The 23509-nt window shown below is 38.2% G+C and overlaps 1 protein-coding gene across 2 annotated transcripts in view; it reads right to left on the bottom strand.

Moving 5' to 3' along the window:
* Positions 1-23509, bottom strand: part of CLIC2 (chloride intracellular channel 2) — a 100336-nt gene that overhangs the window by 9506 nt on the left and 67321 nt on the right. Inside the window, exons 1-3 of one of the 2 annotated variants that reach the window (XM_070291953.1) lie at positions 14303-14918; positions 1753-1862; positions 1502-1627 (exon numbers count right to left, since the gene is read on the bottom strand). In XM_070291953.1, coding sequence (XP_070148054.1) covers positions 1502-1627; positions 1753-1862; positions 14303-14359 — 293 coding nt within the window. In that variant the 5' untranslated portion in view covers positions 14360-14918. Of the gene's footprint in view, positions 1-1501; positions 1628-1752; positions 1863-14302; positions 14919-23509 lie in introns of those variants that run through there. The other variant, XM_070291954.1, reaches the window with a different exon arrangement.

Here is a 23509-nt window from a genome sequence, read left to right on the forward strand (position 1 = left end):
AAGAAATGCAAGAAGGTAAAGTGGTTGGGTGAGGAACACTTACAAATAGCTGCGAAAAGAAGAGAGGCAAAAAGTAAGGGAGAAAGGGAAACATATACCCAACTGAATGCAGAGTTCCAGACAATGGCAAGGAGAGATAACAAGGCCTTGTTAAATGAACACTGCAAATAGAGGAAAACAACAGAAAGGGAAAGACTAGAGATCTCTTCAAGAAAGTTAGAGATACCAAGGGAACATTTCATGCAAAGATGGGCATGATAAAGGACAGAAACCGTATGGATCTAACAGAAGCAGAAGAGATTAAGAAAAGGTGGGAATAATACACAGAGTAACTATACAAAAAAGGTCTTAATGACCCAGATAACCACGATGGTGTGGTCACTCATCTAGAGCCAGACATCTTGGAATGTGAAGTCAAGTGGGCCTTAGGAAGCATTACTACAAACAAAGCTAGTGGGGGTGGTGGAATTCCAGTTGAGCTATTTCAAATCATAAAAGATGATGCTGTGAAAGTGCTGCACTCAATATGCCAGCAAATTTGGAAAACTCAGCAGTGGCCACAGGACTGGTAAAGGTCAGTTTTCATTCCAATCCCAAAGAAGGGCAATGACAAAGAATGTTCAAACTACCTCATAATTGCACTCATCTCACAAGCTAGCAAAGCAAAGCTCAAAATTCTCCAAGCCAGGCTTCAACAGTACGTGAACCATGAACTTCCAGATGTTCAAGCTGGTTTTAGAAAAGGCAGAGAACCAAAGATCAAATTGCCAGCATCCCATATAGCACTGGAAAACCAGGAGAATTCCAGAAAAACATCTACTTCTGCTTCATTGACTACACTAAAGCCTTTGACTGTGTGAGTCACAACAAACTGTGGAAAATTCTTCAATAGGTGGGAATACCAGACCACCTTACCTGCCTCCTGAGGAACCTGTATGTGAGTCAAGAAGCAACAGTTAGAACTGAACATGGAACAACTGACTGGTTTAAAACTGGGCAAAATGTTTGACAAGTCTGTATATTTTCACCCTGCTTATTTAAATTATAGGCAGAATACATCATGTGATTCTGGGCTGGGTGAATCATAAGCTGGAATCAAAATTGCCAGGAAAAATATAAACAACTCACTGGAAAAGACCCCGATTCTGGGAAAGACTTAAGGCAAAATTGGAGAAAAGGGTGGCAAAGGATGGGTTAAATAACATCACTGACTCGATGGACATAAATCTGAGCAAACTCTGGGAGACAGTGAAGGACAGGGGAGCCTGGTGTGCTGCAGTCCATCAGGTTGCAAAGTGTCAGACACGACTTAGCAACTGAATAACAACAACAAAACAAAAGTTTTCTAATCATATATGGAGTGATTGGGAGAATCTTTGCAAACTTTTCTAGAAAGAGCAAAACTGAAAAAGAAATGTCTAGAAAAATCCTCAATCTGCAATAAATAAGCCAATAAAATAGATCATCTTAAGAACAATAATATCCTGTAAAAATGCTGTACCTTGGAGGAGCCAGTGTCTGCTCTAGAAACTCCTCAATTTTAATGAAGTCTGTTTTCAACTCCTTGTTGTATACCAGGAAGGGAGGATTGGTGCCTGGGGCTAAGTCCTTCAGCTCTTCAGGCTTTCTATGATTATTGAAAATAAGCAGAGTTAGGCTTCTAGATAAAGTACATATTATGCAAACACCAAGATTGTATCGGTGTCTACTGATTTTAACCCCCAGAATAAAACATGTCCTGATTTCTCTTACCTGGTCATGTCAACAGTAGTCACATTGAATTTAACTCCTTTAAGCCAGAGGATCATAAAAAGGCGTTGACTAAAGGGACAATTTCCAATACTCTCTCCATCACTTCCAGCCTATTAAGATAAAGAAAGGCTTCTTTCATTCATTTGCTCAACAAATATTTATCAAATGCTTACTGTGAAATGAGCAAGTTGTTAGAGACAGAGTTGGAAGTTCTTAATCTCAAGGATTCTACAATCCGTGGGTAGAGAGTGCTAATGAAGCAAATAATTTTATTGTATGTAAAAATTACAAGTGTGATGAGTATATAATAGTGATAAATTTTATATGTTACTAAAATTTATATAACCATTTCAGATATTCCAACATTTTGTTACTCTAAATACTTCAGTAACAAATGTTTCCAAGCATACAACTTGTTCCATTTCTAAGATTATATATTTAGAATTCATCTTTAAAATCAGAATGCTGACTAAACATTATTTGCATTTTCCATTTTGATAATCCTGCCAAATTTCTTTCTTTTTCTCCCCAAATTTCTTTCTTGAAAGATGTGTTCCATATTTTCATTGGATGTTTGATTTCCTTATTCTGTTAACTGTTTGTTCATGACAATTTTATATTTTTTATTAAGATTATGACTTTTTCCTTATTAGTTTGGAAAAATTATTTGTCTACTAAAGACACTAACTCTTTTGATACACGTTACACATAATTTTTTGAAGTCTCATGTAAAATTAAAATTTTAAATAAAATCTTATACTGTTTTCCTTTGTAAAATCTGTTTTTTCTGATATGCTTATGCAGCTGTTATAGACATCAAAATTGCAAAGAAAAAATATTTTCTTATTTTGTTTTACTATAAAGATGTCCTCTCGTGTTTTTTCTAGTACCTTTATGGTTTCCTTTTAACATTTGTTTCATCTATTAATATTTAGAATTTATTTTCACATAAGGAGTGTATTGGGACTCCAGCTTTATTATTTTTTATTATTTTACAAATAGATACATGCACCTGTATGTTCATTGCAGCTCTATTTACGATTGCCAAGATATGGAGTCAACTTAAATGTACATTGACAGATGAATGGATTAAGAAGATATGGTGTGTATATACAATGGAATACTACTCAACCATAAAAAAGAAGAAAACAACACCATTTGCAGCAAAAGAATGGACCTAGAGATTATCATCCTAAGTGAGGTAAGCCAGACAAAGACAAATATAGATTTCACTCATATGTGGAAACTAAAATATGACACAAATGAACTTATCTGTAAAACAGAAACAGGCTTACAGAAGTAGAGAACAGACTGTGGTTGCCAAGGGGGGTGGCGAGGGAGGGATGGAGTGGGAGTTTGGGATTAGCAGATGCAAATTATTATTATATGAAGTTATTAAATTCGAACCCTTATGATGGGATTAATGGCCATATAAGAAGGGATCAGAGAGCTCCTTCACCTGTATTGCTCTTTCTTCACTTTCCCCTACAACCATGCATACAAGTTTGAAGCAAAGAAGCCATTTATCTATCATAAACCAGGAAAAGCATTCTCACCAGAAACTGACCATTCTGCCACCTTGATCTTGGACATAATTCTTATATTTTGGTAAGTTTTCTTTTTCTTGGCAGTGACTGCAACAGAGGAAATAGTGTTCATTGTTGCTGTTTGTGGCGTCTGAGAGTGAAGAGATATGGGAAGAGATAACTAGTCTTGGCAGTCTGAACTTCTTTTGTAATAGAAGTTAGACTAAAGATCCAATCATAACTGAGGTTAGTGAATGGAATCTTGATTATGGGTGGGAGGCAGGAAGAACAATAAAGTCTGATAATAGTTACAGCAGGAAGGGCGGGTTGCTTTTGGTAAAAGGAAAAGCAGAACACTGAGGTGTGGGGGAAATGCAGTACGATTTTACAGGAAAACTGAAACTTTTTCTGTTGTTTATAATAATGCTGATTTAAAGTGCCATTACACAAAATGTATGAATATACAATAGAGAAGAAGACAGTCTGTTTTCAATAAGTGGTGCTGTGAAAACTGGACAGCTATGTGTAAAATAATGAAATTAAAATATTCTCTAAAACCATAAACAAAAAAACTAAAAATGGATTAAAGACCTAAATGTAAGACCAGATACTATAAATCTCTCAGAGGAAAATTTAAGCAAAACACTTTATGACATAAATAGGAGCAAGATCTTTTTGGATCCACCTCCTAGAGTAATGAAAATAAAAGCAAAAATAAACAAATAGGACATAATTACATATAAAAACTTTTGCACAGCAGAAGAAACCATAAACCAGAGAAAAACACAACCCATAGAATGGGAGGAAATACTTGCAAATGAAGCAACTGACAAGGGATTAATCTCTAAAATATATAAATAGCCCCAACAGCTCAGTATGAAAAAATCAAACAGCCCAATCAAAAAGTGGGCATAATATCTAAATAGACATTTGTCCAAAGAAAACATACAGGTGGCTTATAATCACATGAAAAGATGTTCAACATCTCTCATTATTAGAGAAATGCAAATCAAAACTACAACAAGGTATTACCTCACACTGGCCAGAAAGGCCATCATCAAACAATCTACAAACAATAAATGCTGGAGAGGATATGAAGAAAAGGGAACCCTCCTATATTGTTGGTGGGAATGTAAGTTGGTGCATTCACTATGGAGAACAGTATGGAAGTTTCTGAAAAAACTAAAAATAGAACTACCATATGACCCAGCAATCCCAGACCTTAGCATATATTCAGAAAAGACTATAACCTGAAAAGGTACATGCACTTCAATGTTCATTGCAGCACTGTTTACAATAGCCAGTACATGGAACCAACCTAAATGTGCATTGACAGATGAATGGATAAAGAAGATGTGGTATGTATACACAACAGAATATTACAAAGCCATAAAAAGGAATGAAATAATGCCATTTGCAGCAACACGTATGGACCTAGAGATTGTCATACTGAGTGAAGTAAGCCAAAAATCATATGATATTACTTATATGTGGAATCTAAATATGATGGAAATGAACTTACCAAACAGAAACAGACTCAGACTTAGAAAATAAACTTATGGTTACTAAGGGGGAAGGTGGGAGGAGGGATAAATTGGGAAATTGGGATGGACATTGACACACTGCTATATTTCAAATGGATAATCCAAACTTTAAATGATACAATCAAACAGTTAGACCTAATTGATATCTATAGGACATTTCACCCCAAACAATGAATTTCACCTTTTTCTCAAGTGCACATGGAACATTCTCCAGTATAGATCACATCCTGGGCCATAAATCTAGCCTTGGTAAATTCAAAAAAATTGAAATAATTTCAAGAATCTTTTCTGATTGCAATGGTAAGATTAGATGTCAACTACAGGGAAAAAACTACTCAAAATACAAACATATGGAGGCTAAACAACACACTTCTGAATAACCAACAAATGACAGAAGAAATCAAAAAGGAAATCAAAATATGCATAGAGACAAATGAAAATGAAAACATGAGAACCCCAAACCTATGGGATTCAGTAAAAGGAGTGCTAAGGGGATGGTCAAACTTACCTCAAGAAAGAAGAGAAAAATCAAATAAATAACCTAACTTTACACCTAAAGCAATTAGAAAAAGAAGATATGAGAAGCCCAAGGTCAGTAGAAGGAAAGAAATCATAAAAATTAGGGGAAAAATAAGTAAAAAAGAAACAAAGAGACTATAACAAAAATCAACAAAACTAAAAGCTGGTTCTTCAAGAAGATAAATAACATAGACAAATCATTAGGCAGACTCATCTAGAAAAAAAGGCAGGAGAATCAAATCAATAAAATTAAAAATGAAAATACAGAAATCACAACAGACAACACAGAAATACAAAGGATCATAAGAGACTACTATCAGCAACTATATGACAATAAGATGGACAACTTGGAAGAAATGGACAAATTCTTAGAAAAGTATAATCTTCCAAAACTGAACCAGGAAGAAATAGAAAATCTTAATAGACCCATCATAAGCACAGAAATTGAAACTGTAATAAAAAATCTTCCAGCAAACAAAAGCCCAGGACCAGATGGCTTCACAGGTGAATTCTACCAAAAATTTAGAGAAGAGCTAACACCTATCCTACTCAAACTCTTCCAGAAAATTCCAGAGGAAGATAAACTTTCAGACTCATTCTATGTAGCCACCTTCACCCTAATACCAAAACCAGACAAAGATGCCACAAAAAAGCAAACTACAAGCCAATATCACTGATGAACATAGATGCAAAAGTCCTCAACAAAATTCTAGCAAACAGAATCCAACAACATATTAAAAAGATTATACAACATGACCAAGTGGGCTTTAACCCAGGGATGCAAGGATTCTTCAATATTCACAAATCAATTAATGTAATACACCACATTAACAAATTGAAAAATAAAAACCATATGATTATCTCAATAGATGCAGAGAAAGCCTTTGACAAGATTCAACACCCATTTATGATAAAACCCCCTAGAAAACAGGCATAGAAGGAACATATCTCAACATAATAAAAACCATATATGACAAACCCACAGCAAACATTATCCTCAATGGTGAAAAATTGAAAGCATTTCCCCTAAAGTCAGGAACAAGACAATGGTGACCACTCTCACCACTACTATTCAACATAGTTTTGGAAGTTTTAGCAACAGCAATCAAAGAAGAAAAAAGAAATAAAAGGAATCCAGATTGGAAAAGAAGAAGTAAAACTCTCACTGTTTGCAAATGACATGATCCTCTACATAGGATGCTTGGGGCTGGTGCACTGGGATGACCCAGAGGGATGGTATGAGGAAGGAGGTGGGAGGGGGTTCAGGATTGGGAACATGTATACACCCGTGGCAGATTCATGTTAAAGTATGGCAAAACCAATACAATATTGTAAAGTAAAAAATAAATAAATAAATAAATAATTAAAAAAAAATTCCACTTCAGGTCAAGGTCCAGAATAGGCATACTGTCACTACTCTCTGCAAGCAATTGGACAATGCAAGTCATATGCCTAAGGTCAAAATCAAGGCATAGGAAAGAACACTATGCTCCAGATTAAGTCATGACAAGAAAGTGGACGTGGAAAAGGATAAAAAATGGGATAAAAAATTTTAATCTAGTGTAATCTACACGCTGGCCAAATTTAATTCATTTACAAACTACCCCCCTTCCCCCACCACCAATGCCAAAATAAAACAATAAAAACAAACAAAGAAAACCCTAAAGATACCACCAGAACATTATTAGAGCTAATCAATGAATATAGTAAAGTTGAAGGATATAAAATTAATACACAGAAATCCCTTGCATTCCTATACACTAACAATGAGAAAACAGAAATTAAAGAAATAATCCCACTTACCATTTTGACAAAAAGAATAAAATATTTAGGAATAAATCTACCTAAAGAAACAAAAGACCCATATATAGAACACTATAAAACGCTGATGAAAGAAATCAAAGAGAACACAAATTTAGAAAGATGGCAATGATGACCCTATATGCTAGACAGCAAAAGAGACACAGATGTATAGAACAGACTTTTGGACTCTGAGGGAGATGGCGAGGGCTTCCCTTATAGGTCAGTTGGTAAAGAATCCACCTATAATGCAGGAGACCCAGGTTTGATTCCTGGGTTGGAAAGATCCCCTGGAGAAGGAAATGGCTACCCACTCCAGTATTCCTGCCTGGAGAATCCCATGGACTGTAGCCTGCCAGGCTCCTCTGTCCATGGGGTCACAAGAGTTGGACACAACTTAGTGACTAAATCACCACCAGGAGAAGGCCAGGGTGGGATGATTTGAGAGAATAGCATTGAATCATGTATATACCATATGTAAAATAGATGACCAGTCCAAGTTCGATGAAACAGGGCACTCAAAACCAATGCACTGGGACAACCCTAAGGGATACAATGGGGAGGGAGGTGGGAGGGGAGTTTGGGAGGGGGGGACACATGTACACCTGTGGCTGATTCATGTCAATGTATGTCAAAAACCACCACAATATTGTTAAGTAATTAGCTTCCAATTATAATAAAAAATTAAAATGGATAACCAGTAAGGACCTACTGTATAGCACAGGAAACTCTGGTCAAAATTATATAAACAACCTAAATGGGAAAATAATCTGAAAAAATGAATACATGTGTATGTATAACTGATTCACTTTACTGTACACCTGAAACTAAATCAACTATATTCCAATATAAAATAAAAATTAAATAAAAAATAAAGTGCCATTACACAAAATGTTGGGCTTTCCAGGTGGCACTAATGGCAAAGAACCCACTTGTCAATGCAAGAGACACAAGAGACCCGGGTTTTATCCTTGCATCCAGAAGATCCACTGGAGGAGGGTATGGCAACTCACTCGAGTATTCTTGCCTGGAGAATCCTATAGACAGAGGAACCTGGTGGGCTGCATTCCATGGGGTCACAAAGAGTTGGGCATAACTAAGTGAGTGAGAACATACACACACAAATTGCGAAGCCTGATTGATAAATTACCTACTTCCAGCTGGCAAAGACAGGATGTGGTCATTCACCAGAAGAATATTTTATCTTTGCATTTGTTATCCAAGTTTCTAAGTGTAAAAAATAACAACTGCAACATCTGACATTTATTGAGTGTTTACTATGTTAAAAACTATTGCATCTTACATATTTATTTGATTTAATCCTTACAGTGAAGATGGTTCTGTGAGGGAGCTTCTATCATTACTCTTGTTTTACAGATATGGAAAGAGGCTCAGAGAAGCTGACTTGCTCAAGTACTCTCACCTAGACAAGAGTTGAACACATATACTCTTCTCATGTAGCAAATCCATTACTATCTACTGCAGAACTCACACTCCTTAAATCCTGCTTTCTCCTAATTAATAGTTTTATTGGATTTGTTGTTAATCAGAAAAGGCAGAGGAACCAGAGATCAGCCAATATCCTTTGAATCATAGAAAAAGCAAGAAAATCCCCGAAAAAACATCTACTTCTGCTTCATTGACTATGCTAAAGCCTTTGACTGTGTGGATGACAAGAGACTGTGGAAAATTCTTAAAGAGATGGAAATACCAGACCATCTTACCTGCCTCCTAAGAAACCTGTATGCAGGTCAAGAAGAACTGGACATGGAACAATAGACTGGTTCAAAATTCGGAAAGGAGTATGCCAAGGTTGTATATTGTCACCCTGCTTATTTAACTTCTACACAGAGTTCAGTTTAGTTCAGTCACTAAGTCGTGTCCGACTCTTTGTGACCCCATGAATTGCAGCACGCCAGGCCTCCCTGTCCATCACCAACTCCCGGAGTTCACTCAGACTCACATCCATCAAGTCAGTGATGCCATCCAGCCATCTCATCCTCTGTCGTCCCCTTCTCCTCCTGCCCCCAATCCCTCCCAGCATCAGAGTCTTTTCCAATCAGTCAACTCTTCGCATGAGGTGGCCATAGTACTGGAGTTTCAGTTTTAACATCATTCCTTCCAAAGAAATCCCAAGGCTGATCTCCTTCAGAATGGACTGGTTGGATCTCCTTGCAGTCCAAGGGACTCTCAAGAGTCTTCTCCAACACCACACTTCAAAAGCATCAATTCTTCGGCACTCTGCCTTCTTCACAGTCCAATTCTCACATCCATACATGACCACAGGAAAAACCATAGCCCACTAGATGGACCTTAGTTGGTGAAGTAATATCTCTGCTTTTGATTATGCTATCTAGGTTGGTCATAACTTTTCTTCCAAGGAGTGAGCGTCTTTTAATTTCATGGCTGCAGTCACCATCTGCAGTGATTTTGGAGCCCCCCCAAAATAAAGTCTGACACTGTTTCCACCGTTTCCCCATCTATTTCCCATGAAGTGATGGGACTGGATGCCATGATCTTCATTTTCTGAATGTTGAGCTTTAAGCCAACTTTTTCACTTTTTCTACACAGAATACATCATGTGAAATGCCAGGCTGGATGAATCACAAGCTGGAATCAATGTTTCTGGGAGAATTATCAATAACCTCAGATAAGAAATGACACTACTCTTGGCAGAAAGCGAAGAGGAAGCAAAGAGCATCTTGATGAAGGTGAAAGAAGAGAGGGGAAAAGCTTGCTTAAAACTCAGCAGTCCAAAAACTAAGATCATGGCATACAGTCCCATCATTTCATGGCAAATAGATGGGGAAACAATGGAAACAGTGAAAGATTTTATTTTCTTGGGCTCCAAAATCACTGCAGATAGTGACTGAAGCCATGAAATTAAAATGCTTGCTCCTTGAAGAAAAGCTATGACAAACCTAGGCAAGATATTAAAAGACAGAGACATTACTTTGCTGACAAATGTTTGTAGAGTCAAATCTGTGGTTTTTCCTGTAGTAATGTATGGATGTGAGAGTTGGACCCTAAAGAAGGCTGAGTACCAAAGAATTGATGCTTTCAAACTATGGTGTTGGAGAAGGCTCTTGAGAGTCACTTGGATAGTAAGGAGATTGAACCAGTCAAACCTAAATGAAATCAACCCTGAATTTTCATTGGAAGGACTAATGCTGAAACTGAAGCTCCAAAACTTTGGCCACCTGATGCCAAGAGCTGACTCATTAGAAAAGACTCTGGTGCTGGTAAAGGTTGAAGCATGAGGTAAAAGGGATGACAGAGGATGAGATGGTTGAATGGCATCACCGACTCAATGGACATGAGTTTGAGCAAACTCCAGGAGATGGTGAAGGACAGGGAAGCTTGGTGTGCTGCAGTCTATGGGGTTGCAAAGAGTCAGACATGACTGAGCAACTGAACAACAACAACAAAGTCTTTATGATCGTTTTTATGATAGTTCTAATTTGAAAACAGTCTGGTTAGAGAATAGTATCGTTTTCAATCTCACATTTATCAATAAAGACAAAAATATTTTATTCAGGATTTTGGCCCAAATGTTAAGGTCTATAATGTTATGGGCTTTCCTTGTGGCTCAGATGGTAAAGAATCTGCCTGCAATGCAGGAGACCTCAGTTCAGTCCCTGGGTTGGAAAGATCCCTGGAGAAGGGCTAGGCTACCCACCCCAGTAGTCTTGGGCTTTGCTGGTAGTTCAGATTGTAAGGAATCTGTCTGTAATGCGGGAGACCTGGGTTTGATCTCTGGCTTGGAAAGATCTCCTAGAGGAGGGCATGGTAACCCACTCCAGTATTCTTGCCTGGAGAATCCCTATAAACAGAAGAGCCTGGAGGGCTATAGTCCATGTGGTTGCAAAGAGTCAGAAATGACTGAATGACTAAGCACAGCACACATAATGTTATCTACAAATCTGTGAAAACTTAATTTTAGACTGGTAGATGCTGCTGCTGCTGCTACTAAGTCACTTCAGTTGTGTCCGACTCTGTGACCCCATGGACAGCAGCCCACCAGGCTCCTCTATTCACGGAATTCTCTAGGCAAGAATACTGTAATGGGTTGCCATTTCCTTCTCCATTAGACCAGTAGAGTAGAGAATACAAAAACTCCATTTATCAGTGAACAGCAAACAAATAAGACAACCTCTGCATCTAGAGAAAATAAAATGTGTTCTTTTAGAAAATCTTTTCTTAGTTCCCAGATATAAATCTTGCCCAAGTCATTCAGAGCTGAAAGGCAATGTTTTCACTAGCTACATGGAACATAGGGGTGCGTGTGATATGAATTCTTAATTGTGATAGGAAAAAACTTACTTTCTTTTAGGGATCCCATCAGTGCTATTGGGAAATTGTGATAGGTTCCCTAGAGGTAGCTGGGAAAATTGCAGAGTTATTTAATCTTTGGAAAGACACCACAGTATAAATGAGATACAGTTGCTTTTTAAGCTTTGTCATTAACATTTTCACTTCTCTCAATCCCTATTCTCCCTCATAGTGTCTTCTGCAGAACTTCTAGAGATCTTTGGAATCAATCTTGCCTGTGTGCATGCTAAGTCACTCAGTCATGTCCAACTCTGCAACCCTGTGGACTGTAGCCTGCTGGGCTCCTCTGTCCACGGGATTCTCCAGGCCAGAATACTGGAGTGGGTTGCCATTCCCTTCTCCAGGGGATCTTCCCAACCCAGGGACTGAACCCACCTCTCTAATGTCTCCTGCATTACAGGCAGATTCTTTACCACTGGTGCCACTCATAAAGCAAAGCAAAACAAAAACCCAGAGAAGATGATAGTCAAGGTTCTTTCAGAAAATCTGTGACTTGTGTCAACATCATTAGATAAGCTTACATCTAGAGGATTTCATCTAATGAAATTCTGAGAAATTTTACTAAAAAGTGTGCCCAAGTGAAAATAATTACGATTATGCACAGCTATTTTAATTTCCCAGGTAGTGCAGTGGTAAAGAATCAATTGCATGAGATGCAAGAGACATGTGTTTGATCTCTGGGTCTGGAAGATCCCCTACAGAAGGAAATGGCAACCCACTCCAGTAGGCTATAGTCCATGGGGTTGCAAAGAGTTGGACATGACTTAGCCACTGAATATGCACACACAAAATAGCTATTTAAAAGGACTGGAATTTTAACCCAGCCATTTATTAGCTATGTAACCTTAGGCAAAACCACCTAGCTATTCTTTTCTTTAGTTTCTGTACCCATAAAATAGGGTTAATAATAAACCACTTAGCACAGGCCCTGCCATATAGTAAGTACTCAGTAAATTATTAGTTTTTAACCTGAAAGTTATTGTTTAATTTAACATTTGCTCCTCCAACGTGTGATTTCCTAACTTCTACTGTCTAGATAACCACACAAATCATAGGAAGTCTATGAAGATAAACACACAGATCATTGCCAGCAACGGGTTAGAGGAATTTGGTTGGATTGAATAAACAAGTTTAGACAAAAGAAACTAGTTACCCTATGAAGAAACTTATTACCTCTGGTTTAAAATTGGTAGGTATAAAAAGCCAGTTAGGAAGTTAAGGCTTACTTAGATTTGCTGGAATCTAGAGGTAGGAGATGGAGAAGGAAACGGCAATCCATTCCAGTACTCTAGCCTCTAGTCTGGGAAATCCCATGGACAGAGGAGACTGGCGGGCTACATTCCATGGGGTTGAAAAGAGTTGGACACAACTGAGTGACTAAACAACAATAACAAGAGGTAGGAGACGTGGCTCTTATGCCCCACAGTCCAGAAAACACTTACTTGGATTCTTTTTCTGTGTAGGAATTCAAGAGTCTCTCTCTCCCCCATAATTTTGAAAAGGCAGATTAACTACGTACTTGGTGTATATATGTTAAAAAAAGTGAAAGTAGATGTGTTAGTCCCTCAGTCATGTCTGACTTTGCGACCCCATGGACCTTAGCCCACCAGGCTCCTCTGTCCGTGGAATTCTCCAGGCAAGAAGACTGGAGTGGGTTGCCATTCCCTCCTCCAAGGTATCTTCCTGACCCAGGGATCTAATGTGAGTCTCTTATGTCTCCTGCATTGCAGACAGATTCTTTACTGTCTGAGTCACCAGGGTATAAAAGTATTACTTTGGCTAACAGGTGTTTAATATTTGGTAAGCACACCTTATTTATGTCTTTGTAGGCCATCAAGAGGAGATGTAGTTTTAGAGGCAAATTACTTAACCTTTATTTTCTTAGCTTACTTATCTAGAAATCATGAGATCAATATTACTACCAATACTACATATAATACTACTTTACTTTTATTAAACTATCCTTCTAAACTAAAGGAGATAATATATGTAAAGTGTTTAGAAAAGGGTCAAGCATAATATGAATTTGTTATTATTATTATCACCATCCTGAATACTTCCAATAGTAAATGAAAATATACAGAAAATAGTTAATATAGGCAAGGATTTAGGAAACTATGTAGTTTCTACTTGGAATAACCCATACAAATTGTTTCTTTTTCTTGATGAGCTAATTTAGAAACACATGTTCCTTTCTTCTGCTTTAGGGGTTTTCCAAAGGGCTTTTCTTAAAAGTTAAGATGTTTAAAAAAAACCAAGGCAAAATGCCTGCTGCTCACATAACAGGCTCACAAACACTCCTGGCTTTCCCCTCCTATGGTGTTCATGTGACACTGCTGTGATGTTCATCCATTGTAGGAGAATTTTAGAAAGCTCTATTTGGATCATGGGTGGGAATGAGGCTATCGGGCCATTTTTGGCCCTCTCCTCACATTCAGGCCTTCCAAAATCTATCCAATAAAACATAGACTGTGAGACCTGGAAAGAATTAAGGATCATTTTGTCAGGCTCCTTCATTGTATAGATAGAGAAGCAAAGAGGTCCATGGTTACAAAGGAAGTCGCTGAGAATACAATTTAGTTGTTCTGACTACTAACCAGTCTAGTTGTCTTTTCACCATATCTTCTTGCTTTCTTCAGATGGGATGCTTTTCTATTGTTATCTAAGAGCAGCCAAACACCCAAGCATTCTTCAAGGACTTAGAGTAGGTACATAATTGCAAATTTATTTCCTATCTCTAGCTGAAATGTTGACTTTTTAAAAAGGAGCTGAGGTCCAGTGTCAAGAAAAAATACATTCTATATGCTGTCATTAGAGCTAGAAACTTACCTTCACAAAAAGCTCAATTTCAGGGTCTGCTTCACTGCTGGGCCTTGGGCCTGCCATCTGTCTGTTTTTAGTGGCAGTTGTCAGCCCTCTGCCTTCTGCACAGTCCACAGTACTCACAGATATTGGTTTCTTCCAATTTTATCCAAAGGCTTAAATGCAGGTTGTGCTTTAAGAGGGAAATCCAGCTTCTAATAGTCAGAACTGGGCTAGTCTCTCTTCAAGAGGAGGGGTGCAGAAAATTCTAGATGCTTGAGAGCGGCTCTTGAATTTGTTTTCCTTCTTCCTCTTGACCTAACATTTGAATCAAGGAGGAGCCAACTGGGTGTGTATAAACTGGCTGGCTAGAAGGGTGGGGGTGTTTCCAGAGACGCTTCAATGCTATGAGTCAGCATAGAGAAACACATACACACAAATACACAAGCATTTTCAATATATCAAGCAGGCCAGATGTTCTCTAGAGCTTCCCTTTGAATCCTGGGCTTCATGCCCAGAAAATGGCCCCTTATGCTGTTCTGTAACCTGACAGCAGCAAAAAGCTCTTCCAGGAAAAGGTCCAGAAATCATTCAGGTTTTAACATTGAAAAGGATGTTTATCTAATGACACTGCCTTTGGTCTGAAAAGAAGTATACTTCATCAAAAGTCTCCAACCTCAATTCTACTGCTGACACAGCCAGATTTCCCCTCTGGGTTGCAAATTTCACTTCTCTTCTATAATCGGGGAATGTTCAACGGAAAGGTTGAGTTTGGGGGCGTCTTTTGCATGTTTCTCTGTTTCTGGGAATAGTGGACTCATTCTCTGTTTCTGGGAATGGTGGACTAGAAGGGATCACTTCCTGGTTTTATGAGGAACCACAAGCAGCTCTATATCTCTGCTTGTCAACCCTGGAAACAGCAGTAAAATATCCTAACTGATCACTCATTCTCTGCAGTGTTTCTGGCAGCTGTGTTTTCTGCCTGCCAGGATGAGGTGGGGTGGGGTGGACGCAGGCCCTGGGTGAATACATCCCTTCTGATGGGAAGAGTCTCTTTCTGCTTGGAGCCAAAGTGAACACGGATCCACAAGCTGGGCACCATTGTGACCCTCTCTCTACAACACCACATGTCCCCTGTGCTCATATGGGCTGTACATGCACCTGCCGTTGCCCACATGTAAATAATTTGCTGGACAATTTACGGCTTTGGGCAAAATCTAGTCTATGCCCACAGGGTTTAAACAAGGAGTGGCTGCTGGGTATGAATGCGAGTGTCCTTTAGGATGGGTGATGATGATTTCCTAAGTGATCAACAGGGTGAGAGGGAACTTCTGCTAGACATCTGCTGAGCCGACCTCGTGGGTGAGTGTAGGACTGGCTGTTTGGCAGGACCCCGTGGAGGCTTTGGCCATATTTTTCCTCTGTTCATTCACACTGTCTCTCCGAAGACAATCAATGAATACCTCCTCTGGGCCAGGACGCTGATCCACTCTGAGATGAGCAGCACAGAAGGACAGTAAGTTTGAGCGGACGATAGGAATTCAACTTGAAGCATGCTAAGTCCAAGGCATCCTCACTCTTCCTCGTTCCTAATATCTGATCAGTGCAAAATCTTGCCACTTCTGCGTCCTGAATATTTTTTGTAAACCCACTCACTTCTCTTTCCTCCCCTGTTACTTAGAATTTCAACCCAGCAACACTCTTTCTTTTTCTGTTAATTACAAAACTGTATTAAAGGACCCAAGTCTTTGCTTGACCCTCAGTCCTCAGGGGAAAAAATCTCCACTCCTACCATAACCACAGCAATAGCAGCAACATCAACAACATACAGCAGCTCAATGAGGCGTGTATGACCCCTAATGAATAATCAAACACACGAACTTTCTGTTTTTCTCTCCTTCCCAAAGTGTTTTTAAAATTTTGTATTGAGATATAATTTACACACCATAAATTTGACTCCTTTTACTTGTACCTTCAAGGATTTTTAGTAAATTTATCAAGTGGTGCAACCATCACTGCATCCAACGTTAGCTATTTCTATCACCTCAATAGCATCTCTCTCTTGCCCATGTGCACTTAGTCCCCATTACCACCCCAACCCTCTTAGCAATCACTAGTCTACTTCTTGTCTCTATGGATTTACCTACCTTGGACATTTCATATAAATGGAATCACACGTATGTGGTCTTTTCTGACTTGCTTCTTTTACTTAGCATGACATTTTTAAGGTTCATCCATATTGTAGTATGACCATACTTCATTACTTCTGATGGCCAAATAATGGTAGATAACATGTATATATCACCTTATGTTTATGAACATTTGGGTTATCTCCACCTTTTTGCTATTGTGAATAAGGCAGGTATGGACATTTATGCAAATGATTTTGGGTGCACATATGTTTTCAATTCTCTTCGGTAGATACCTAGCAGTAGAATTGCTGGTCATGTGGTAACTATATGTTGAATTCTTTGAGTAACTGCAAAACTTTTTCACAGTGGCTGCACCATTTTACATTCCTGCCAGCAGCATATGACAATTTTAATTTTTCCAAAATACTTATTTCCTGTTTTTATTTTTATTTTTTAAATTTTTATTGGAGTACAATTGATTTACAATGTGTTAGTTTCAAATGTACAGCAAAGGGAAATGTTTATACATGTACATATATCCACTCTTTTTTAGATTATTTTACCATATTAGCCATTACAGAGTATTGAGTAGAGATCCATGTGCTATGCAGTAGGTGCTTATTTGTTGTCTATTTTATACATAGTAGTGTGTATATGTCAATCCCAATCTCCCAACTTATCCCTCTCCCTCCCTTATCCCCCAGTAACTATTATCTTGTTTTCTATATCTGTGACTCTATTTTTGTTCTGCAAATAAGTTCATCTGTACCCATTATTTTTAGATTCCACAAGTAAGTGATACCATATGATATGTGTCTTTCTCTGTCTGACTTACTTAGTATGATAATTTCTAGGTTCATCCATGTTGCTGCAAATGGCATTATTTTGTTTTTTTATTGCTGCATAGTATTCCATTGTGTATATGTACCACATCTTTTTTATCCATTCCACTGTCAATGGATGTTTAGGCTGCTTCCATGTCAAGGCTATTGTAAATTGTGCTGTAGTGAGCATTGAAGTGCATGTCCCTTTTCAAATTATGGACTTCTCCAGATAGATATATGACCAGGGCTGAGATTGCTGGATCAAATGGCAGTTCTATTTTTAGTTTTTTAAAAACTTCCATACTGTTCGTAGTGAGTGCACCAATTTACATTCACATCAACAGTGTAGCAGGGTTTCCTTTTCTCCACACTCTCTCTGGCCTTTATTGTTTGTAGATCTTTTGATGATGGCCATTCTGACTCATGTGAGGTGATATGACATTCTAGTTTTGACTTGCATTTCTATAATAATGAGCAAGGTTGAGCATCTTTTCAGGTGTTTATTAGGAATCTGTATGTCTTATTTGGAGAAATGTCTATTTAGGTCTTCTGCCCAGTTCTTGATTGGGTTGTTTATTCTTCTGGTATTGAGCCATGTGAGCTGCTTGTATATTTTGGAGATTAATCCTTTGTCAGCTGCTTCATTTGCAATTATTTTCTTCCATTCGGAGGGTAGTCTTTTCATCTTGTTTATAATTTTCTTTACTGTGAAAAAGCTTTTTATTAGGTCTCATTTGTTTATTTTGTTTTTTATTTCCATTATGCTAGAAGGTGGATCAAAAAGGGTCTTGCTGCAATTTGTATCAGAAAGTGTTCTGCTTATATTTCTTTTAAGAGTTTTATAGTTTCTGGACTTACATTTAGGTCTTTAATCCATTTTCAATTTATTTCTGTGTATGGTGTTAGGGAGTGTTCTAATTTATTTCTTTTGCATGTAGCATGTCCAGCTTTCCCAGCACCACTTACTGAAGAGGCTGTCTTTTGCTTCTTGTCTCCTTTGTCATAAATTAGGTGACCATAGGGGTGTGGGTTTATCGCTGGGCTTTCTAACCTGTTCCAGATTGAAGGCAGGAGGAGAAGGGGATGACAGAGGATGAGATGGTTGGATGGCATCACTGACTTGATGGACACGAGTTTGAGCAAGCTTCTGGAGTTGGTGATGGACAGGGAAGCCTGACGTGCTGCAGTCCATGGGGTCGCAAAGAGCTGGACACGACTGAGCAATTGAACTGAGCTGATCCTGTTCTGATTATATTTTTGTTTTCGTGCCAGTACCATACTCTCTAGATTACTGTAGCTTTGTCATATAGTTTAGGGAGCCTGCTTCTTCTAGCTCTGTTTTTCTTTCCCAAGATTGCTTTGGCTATTTGGAGTATTTTGTGTTTCCATACAAACTGTAAAGTTTTCATACTAATTCTGTGAAAAATGTACTTGGATAGGGAGTGCATTGAATCTGTAGATTGCTTTGGATAGTACAGTCATTTTCACAATATTGATTCTTCCAATCCAAGAAGATGGTATATTTCTCCATCTGTTTGTGTTGTCTTTGATTTCTTTCATTAGCATCTTATTGTTTTTTGAGTACGGGTCTTTTGTCTCCTTAGGTAGGTTTATTTCTGGGTATCTTATTATTTTTGTTGTGATGGTAAATGGGGTTGTTTATTGAGTTTCTCTTTCTGACATTTCATTGTTAGGATTCATTGTATAGGATTTCTGTGTATTAATTTTGCAACTTTACTAGATTCACTGATTAGCTTTAGTAGTTTTCTGGTAGCATCTTTAGTATTATCTATGTATGGTATCATATCATCTGCAACCACTGACAATTTTACTTCTTCTTTTGTAATTTGCATTCCTTTTATTTCTTTTTCTTCTCTGATTGCCCTGGCTAGAACTTCTAAAACTATGCTGAATAATAGTGGTGAGAATGGACATCCTTGTCTTGTTCCTAATCTTAAGGGGAATCATTTGTTTTCCACCACTGAGAATGATATTTGCTATGGATTTTTCATATATGGCCTTTGTTATGTTGAGGTAGGTTTCCTCTATGCCCACTTTCTGGAGAGTTTTTTTTTTTTTTTAATCATAAATGGGTTTTTAATTTTGTCAAAAACTTTCTCTGCATCTATTGAGGTGATCATATGGTTTTTATTCTTCTTTAATATGGTAAATCACATTGATTGATTTGCATATATTGAAGGATCCTTGCATCCCTGGGATAAATTCCACTTGATCAGAGTGTATGATCCTTTTAATGTGTTGTTGGATTCTGTTTGCTAGTATTTTGTTGAGGAATTTTGTGTGCATGTTCATCAGTGATATTGGCCTGTAATTTCCTTTTTTTGTGATATCTTTGTCTGGTTTTGGTATCAGGTGATGGTGGCCTCATAGAGTGAGCTTAGGACTGTTTCTTATGCTGCAGTTTTTTGGAAGAGCTTGAGAAGGATAGGTGTTAGCTGTTCTCTAAATTTTTGACAGAATTTGCCTGTGAAGCCACCTGGTTCTGGACTTTTGTTTGTTGGAAGAGTTTTAATCACTGTTTCATTACTTGTGATTGGTCTGTTGCTATTTTCTATTTCATCCTGTTTCATTCTTAGAAGCTTGTACCTTTTAAAGAATCTATCCATTTCTTCCAGGTTGTCCATTTCATTGGCATATAGTTGCTTGAAGTGTTAGTTTGAAAAGGTCTTGTAGGTCTTAATAGAAGTGTTCAACTTCAGCTTCTTCAGCGTTACTGGTTGGGGCATAGGCTTAGATTACTGTGATATTGAATGGTTTGCCTTGGAAACAGAGATCATTCTGTCGTTTTTGAGACTGCATCCAAGTACTGCATTTTGGACTCTTTTGTTGACCATGATGGCTACTCCATTTCTTCTGAGGGATTCCTGCCCGCAGTAGTAGATATAATGGTCATCTGAGTTAAATTCACCCATTCCAGTCCATTTTAGTTTGCTGATTCCTAGAACGTCAATGTTCACTCTTGCCATCTCTTCTTTGACCACTTCCAATTTGCCTTGATTCATGGACCTGACATTCCAGGTTCCTATGCAATATTGCTCTTTGCAGCATCAGACCTTGCTTCTATCACCAGTCACATATACAACTGGGTATTGTTTTTGCTTTGGGTCCATTCCTTTATTCTTTCTGGAGTTATTTCTCCACTGATCTCCAGTAGCATATTGGGCACCTACTGACCTGGGGAGTTCCTCTTTCAGTATCTTATCATTTTGCCTTTTCATACTGTTCATGGGGTTCTCAAGGCAAGAGCCCCATGACATGGAACAACAGACTGGTTCCAAATAAGAAAAGGATGTACTCTGCATATAAGTTAAATATGCAGGGTGACAATATACAGCCTTGATGTACTCCTTTTCCTATTTGGAACCAGTCTGTTGTTCCATGTTGTTTCATTATAGGGGACTGGAATGCAAAAGTAGGAAGTCAAGAAACACCTGGAGTAACAGGCAAATTTGGCTTGTGTTTTCTTATTGATTTTCTGTCTGGATGATCTACTGGTGTAAGTGGGGTGTTAAACTCTCCTACTACTATTGTGTTAAGATTGCTTTTCCCCTTTATGGCTGATAGAAATTGCCTTATCATGGAGGTGCTCCTATGTTGGGTGCATAAATAATTACAATTGTTATGTCTTCTTACTGGATTGAACTCTTGTTGGGAACACATGTACACCCATGGCAGGTTCATGTTGATGTATGGCAAAACCAATACTGTAATTAGCCTCCAATTAAAATAAATAAATTTAAATTAAAAAATTATAGTCATTACAGTGGATGTGGCAGTGGTGTTATCTCATCGTGATTTTGACTTCCATTTTCCTAATTACTAATTAATTAATGACTAATATTAATTAATTGAGATTGGGTGCAATCTAACAAATGACAGAATGATCTCTATTTGTTTCCAAGGCAAACTATTCAATATCACAGTAATCCAAATCTATGCCCCAACCACTAATGCCAAAGAAGCTGAAGTTGAGCTGTTCAGTGATGACCTGGACTAACCTTTTAGAACTAACACCAAAAAAGATGTCCTTTTCATCATAGGGAACTGGAATGCAAAAGTGAGAAGTCAAGAGATACCTGGAGTAACAGGCAAGTTTGGCCTTGGAGTACAAAATGAAGCAGAGCAAAGGCTAACAGAGTTTTACCAAGAGAATGCATTGGTCATAGCAAACACCCTCTTCCAACAACACAAGAGAAGACTCTACACATGGACATCACCAGATGGTCAATACCAAAATCAAAATTGATTATAGTCTTTGCAGCCAAAGATGTAGAAGCTCTATACAGTTAGCAAAAACAAGACCGGGAGCTGACTGTGTCTCAGATCATGAACTCCTTATTGCCAAAACCAGACTTAAATTGAAGAAAGTAGGGGAAACCAGTAAACCATTCAGATATGACCTAAATCAAATCCCTCACGACTATACAGTGGAAGTGAGAAATAGATTCAAGGGACTAGATGTGATAGACAGAGTGCCTGATGAACTATGGATGGAGGTTCATGACATTGTACAGTAGACAGGGATCAAGAACCTCCCCAAGAAAAAGAAATGCAAAAAATCAAAATGGCTGTCTGAGGAGGCCTTATAAATATCTGTGAAAAGAAGAGAAGTGAAAAGCAAAGGAGAAAAGGAAAGATATACCCATTTGAATGCAGAGTTCCAAAGAATAGCAAGGAGAGATAAGAAAACCTTCCTTAGTGATCAATGCAAAGAAATAGAGGAAAACAACAGAATGGGAAAGACTAGAGATCTCTTCAAGAAAATTAGAGATACAAAGGGAACAAATAAAGTACAGAAATGGTGTGGACCTAACAGAAGCAGAAGATATTAAGAAGAGGTGGCAAGAATACACAGAAGAACTGTACAAAAAAAGAGCTTCACGACCCAGATAATCACGATGGTGTGACCACTCATCTAGAGCCAGACATCAGGGAATGTGAAGTCAAGTGGGCCTTAGGAAGCATCACTCCGAAGGAAGCTAGTGGAGGTGATGGAATTCCAGTTGAACCATTTCAAATCCTGAAAGACGATGCTGTGAAAGTGCTGCACTCAATATGCCAACAAATTTGCAAAACTCAGCAGTGGCCACAGGACAGGAAAAGGTCAACTTTCATTCCAATCCCAAAGAAAGGCAATGCCAAAGAATGCTCAAACTACAGCACAATTGTACTCATCTCACACTCTAGTAAAGTAATACTCAAAGTTCTCCAAGCCAGGCTTCATCAATACGTGAACTGTGAACTTCCAGATATTCAAGCTGGTTTTAGAAAAGGCAGAGGAACCAGAGACCAAATTGCCAGCATCTGCTGGATTATTGAAAAAGGAAGAGAGTTCCAGAAAAACATCTATTTCTGCTTTATTGACTATGCCAAAGCCTTTGACTGTGTGGATCACCACAAACTGTGGAAAATTCTGAAAGAGATGGAAATACCAGACCAACTTAACCTGCCTCTTAAGAGGTATAAATCTGTATGCAGGTCAAGAAGCACTATTTAGAACTGGACATGGAACAAAGGATTGGTTCAAAGTTGGGAAAAGAGTATGTCAAGGCTGTATATTTTCACCCTGCTTATTTAACTTATAGGCAGAGTACATCATGTGAAATGCCAGGCTGGATGAAGCACAAACTGGAACCAAGATTTCTGGGAGAAATATCAACAACCTCAGATATGCAGATAATACCACCTTTATGGCAGAAAGTGAAGAGAAACTAAAGAGCTTGTTGATGAGGGTGAAAGAAGAGAGTGAAAAAGCTGGCTTAAAACTCAACATTTAGAAAACTAAGATCATGGCACTCAGTCCCATCATTTCATGGCAAATAGATGGCAGAAAAATGGAAACAGTGACAGACTTTATTTTCTTGTGCTCCAAAATCACAGGATTTTTTTTTCCCATAGGGGAGTGGCCAAGATGGTGGAATGGGAAGGCTCTGAGCTCACCTCTCCCATTGACATACCAAAATTACTACTATTTACAGAGCAATTGTTGATAAGAATAACTTGAACACTAGCAGAAAAGATCTGAAGGAAAGAACCACAGTGACACAGGTAGAAGGAAGTGAAGACGTGATATAGTCAAGACCCATATTATTGTGGGAGGATAATTACTATTGCATAGGTTCTCCCCAAGGACAGAGTAGGAGTGAGTCCCACATCATGTTCCTCAGTCTAAGAGTCTTGTGTCAGAAGGACAAGATCCTAAAGCATTTGGAGTCAGTGGGGCTTACTTTTTAGAGAGCCAGAGATCTGTAGAAAAA

The sequence above is a fragment of the Ovis canadensis genome, chromosome X, assembly GCF_042477335.2.
Source record: "Ovis canadensis isolate MfBH-ARS-UI-01 breed Bighorn chromosome X, ARS-UI_OviCan_v2, whole genome shotgun sequence".
NCBI classification, from domain to species: domain Eukaryota; kingdom Metazoa; phylum Chordata; class Mammalia; order Artiodactyla; family Bovidae; genus Ovis; species Ovis canadensis.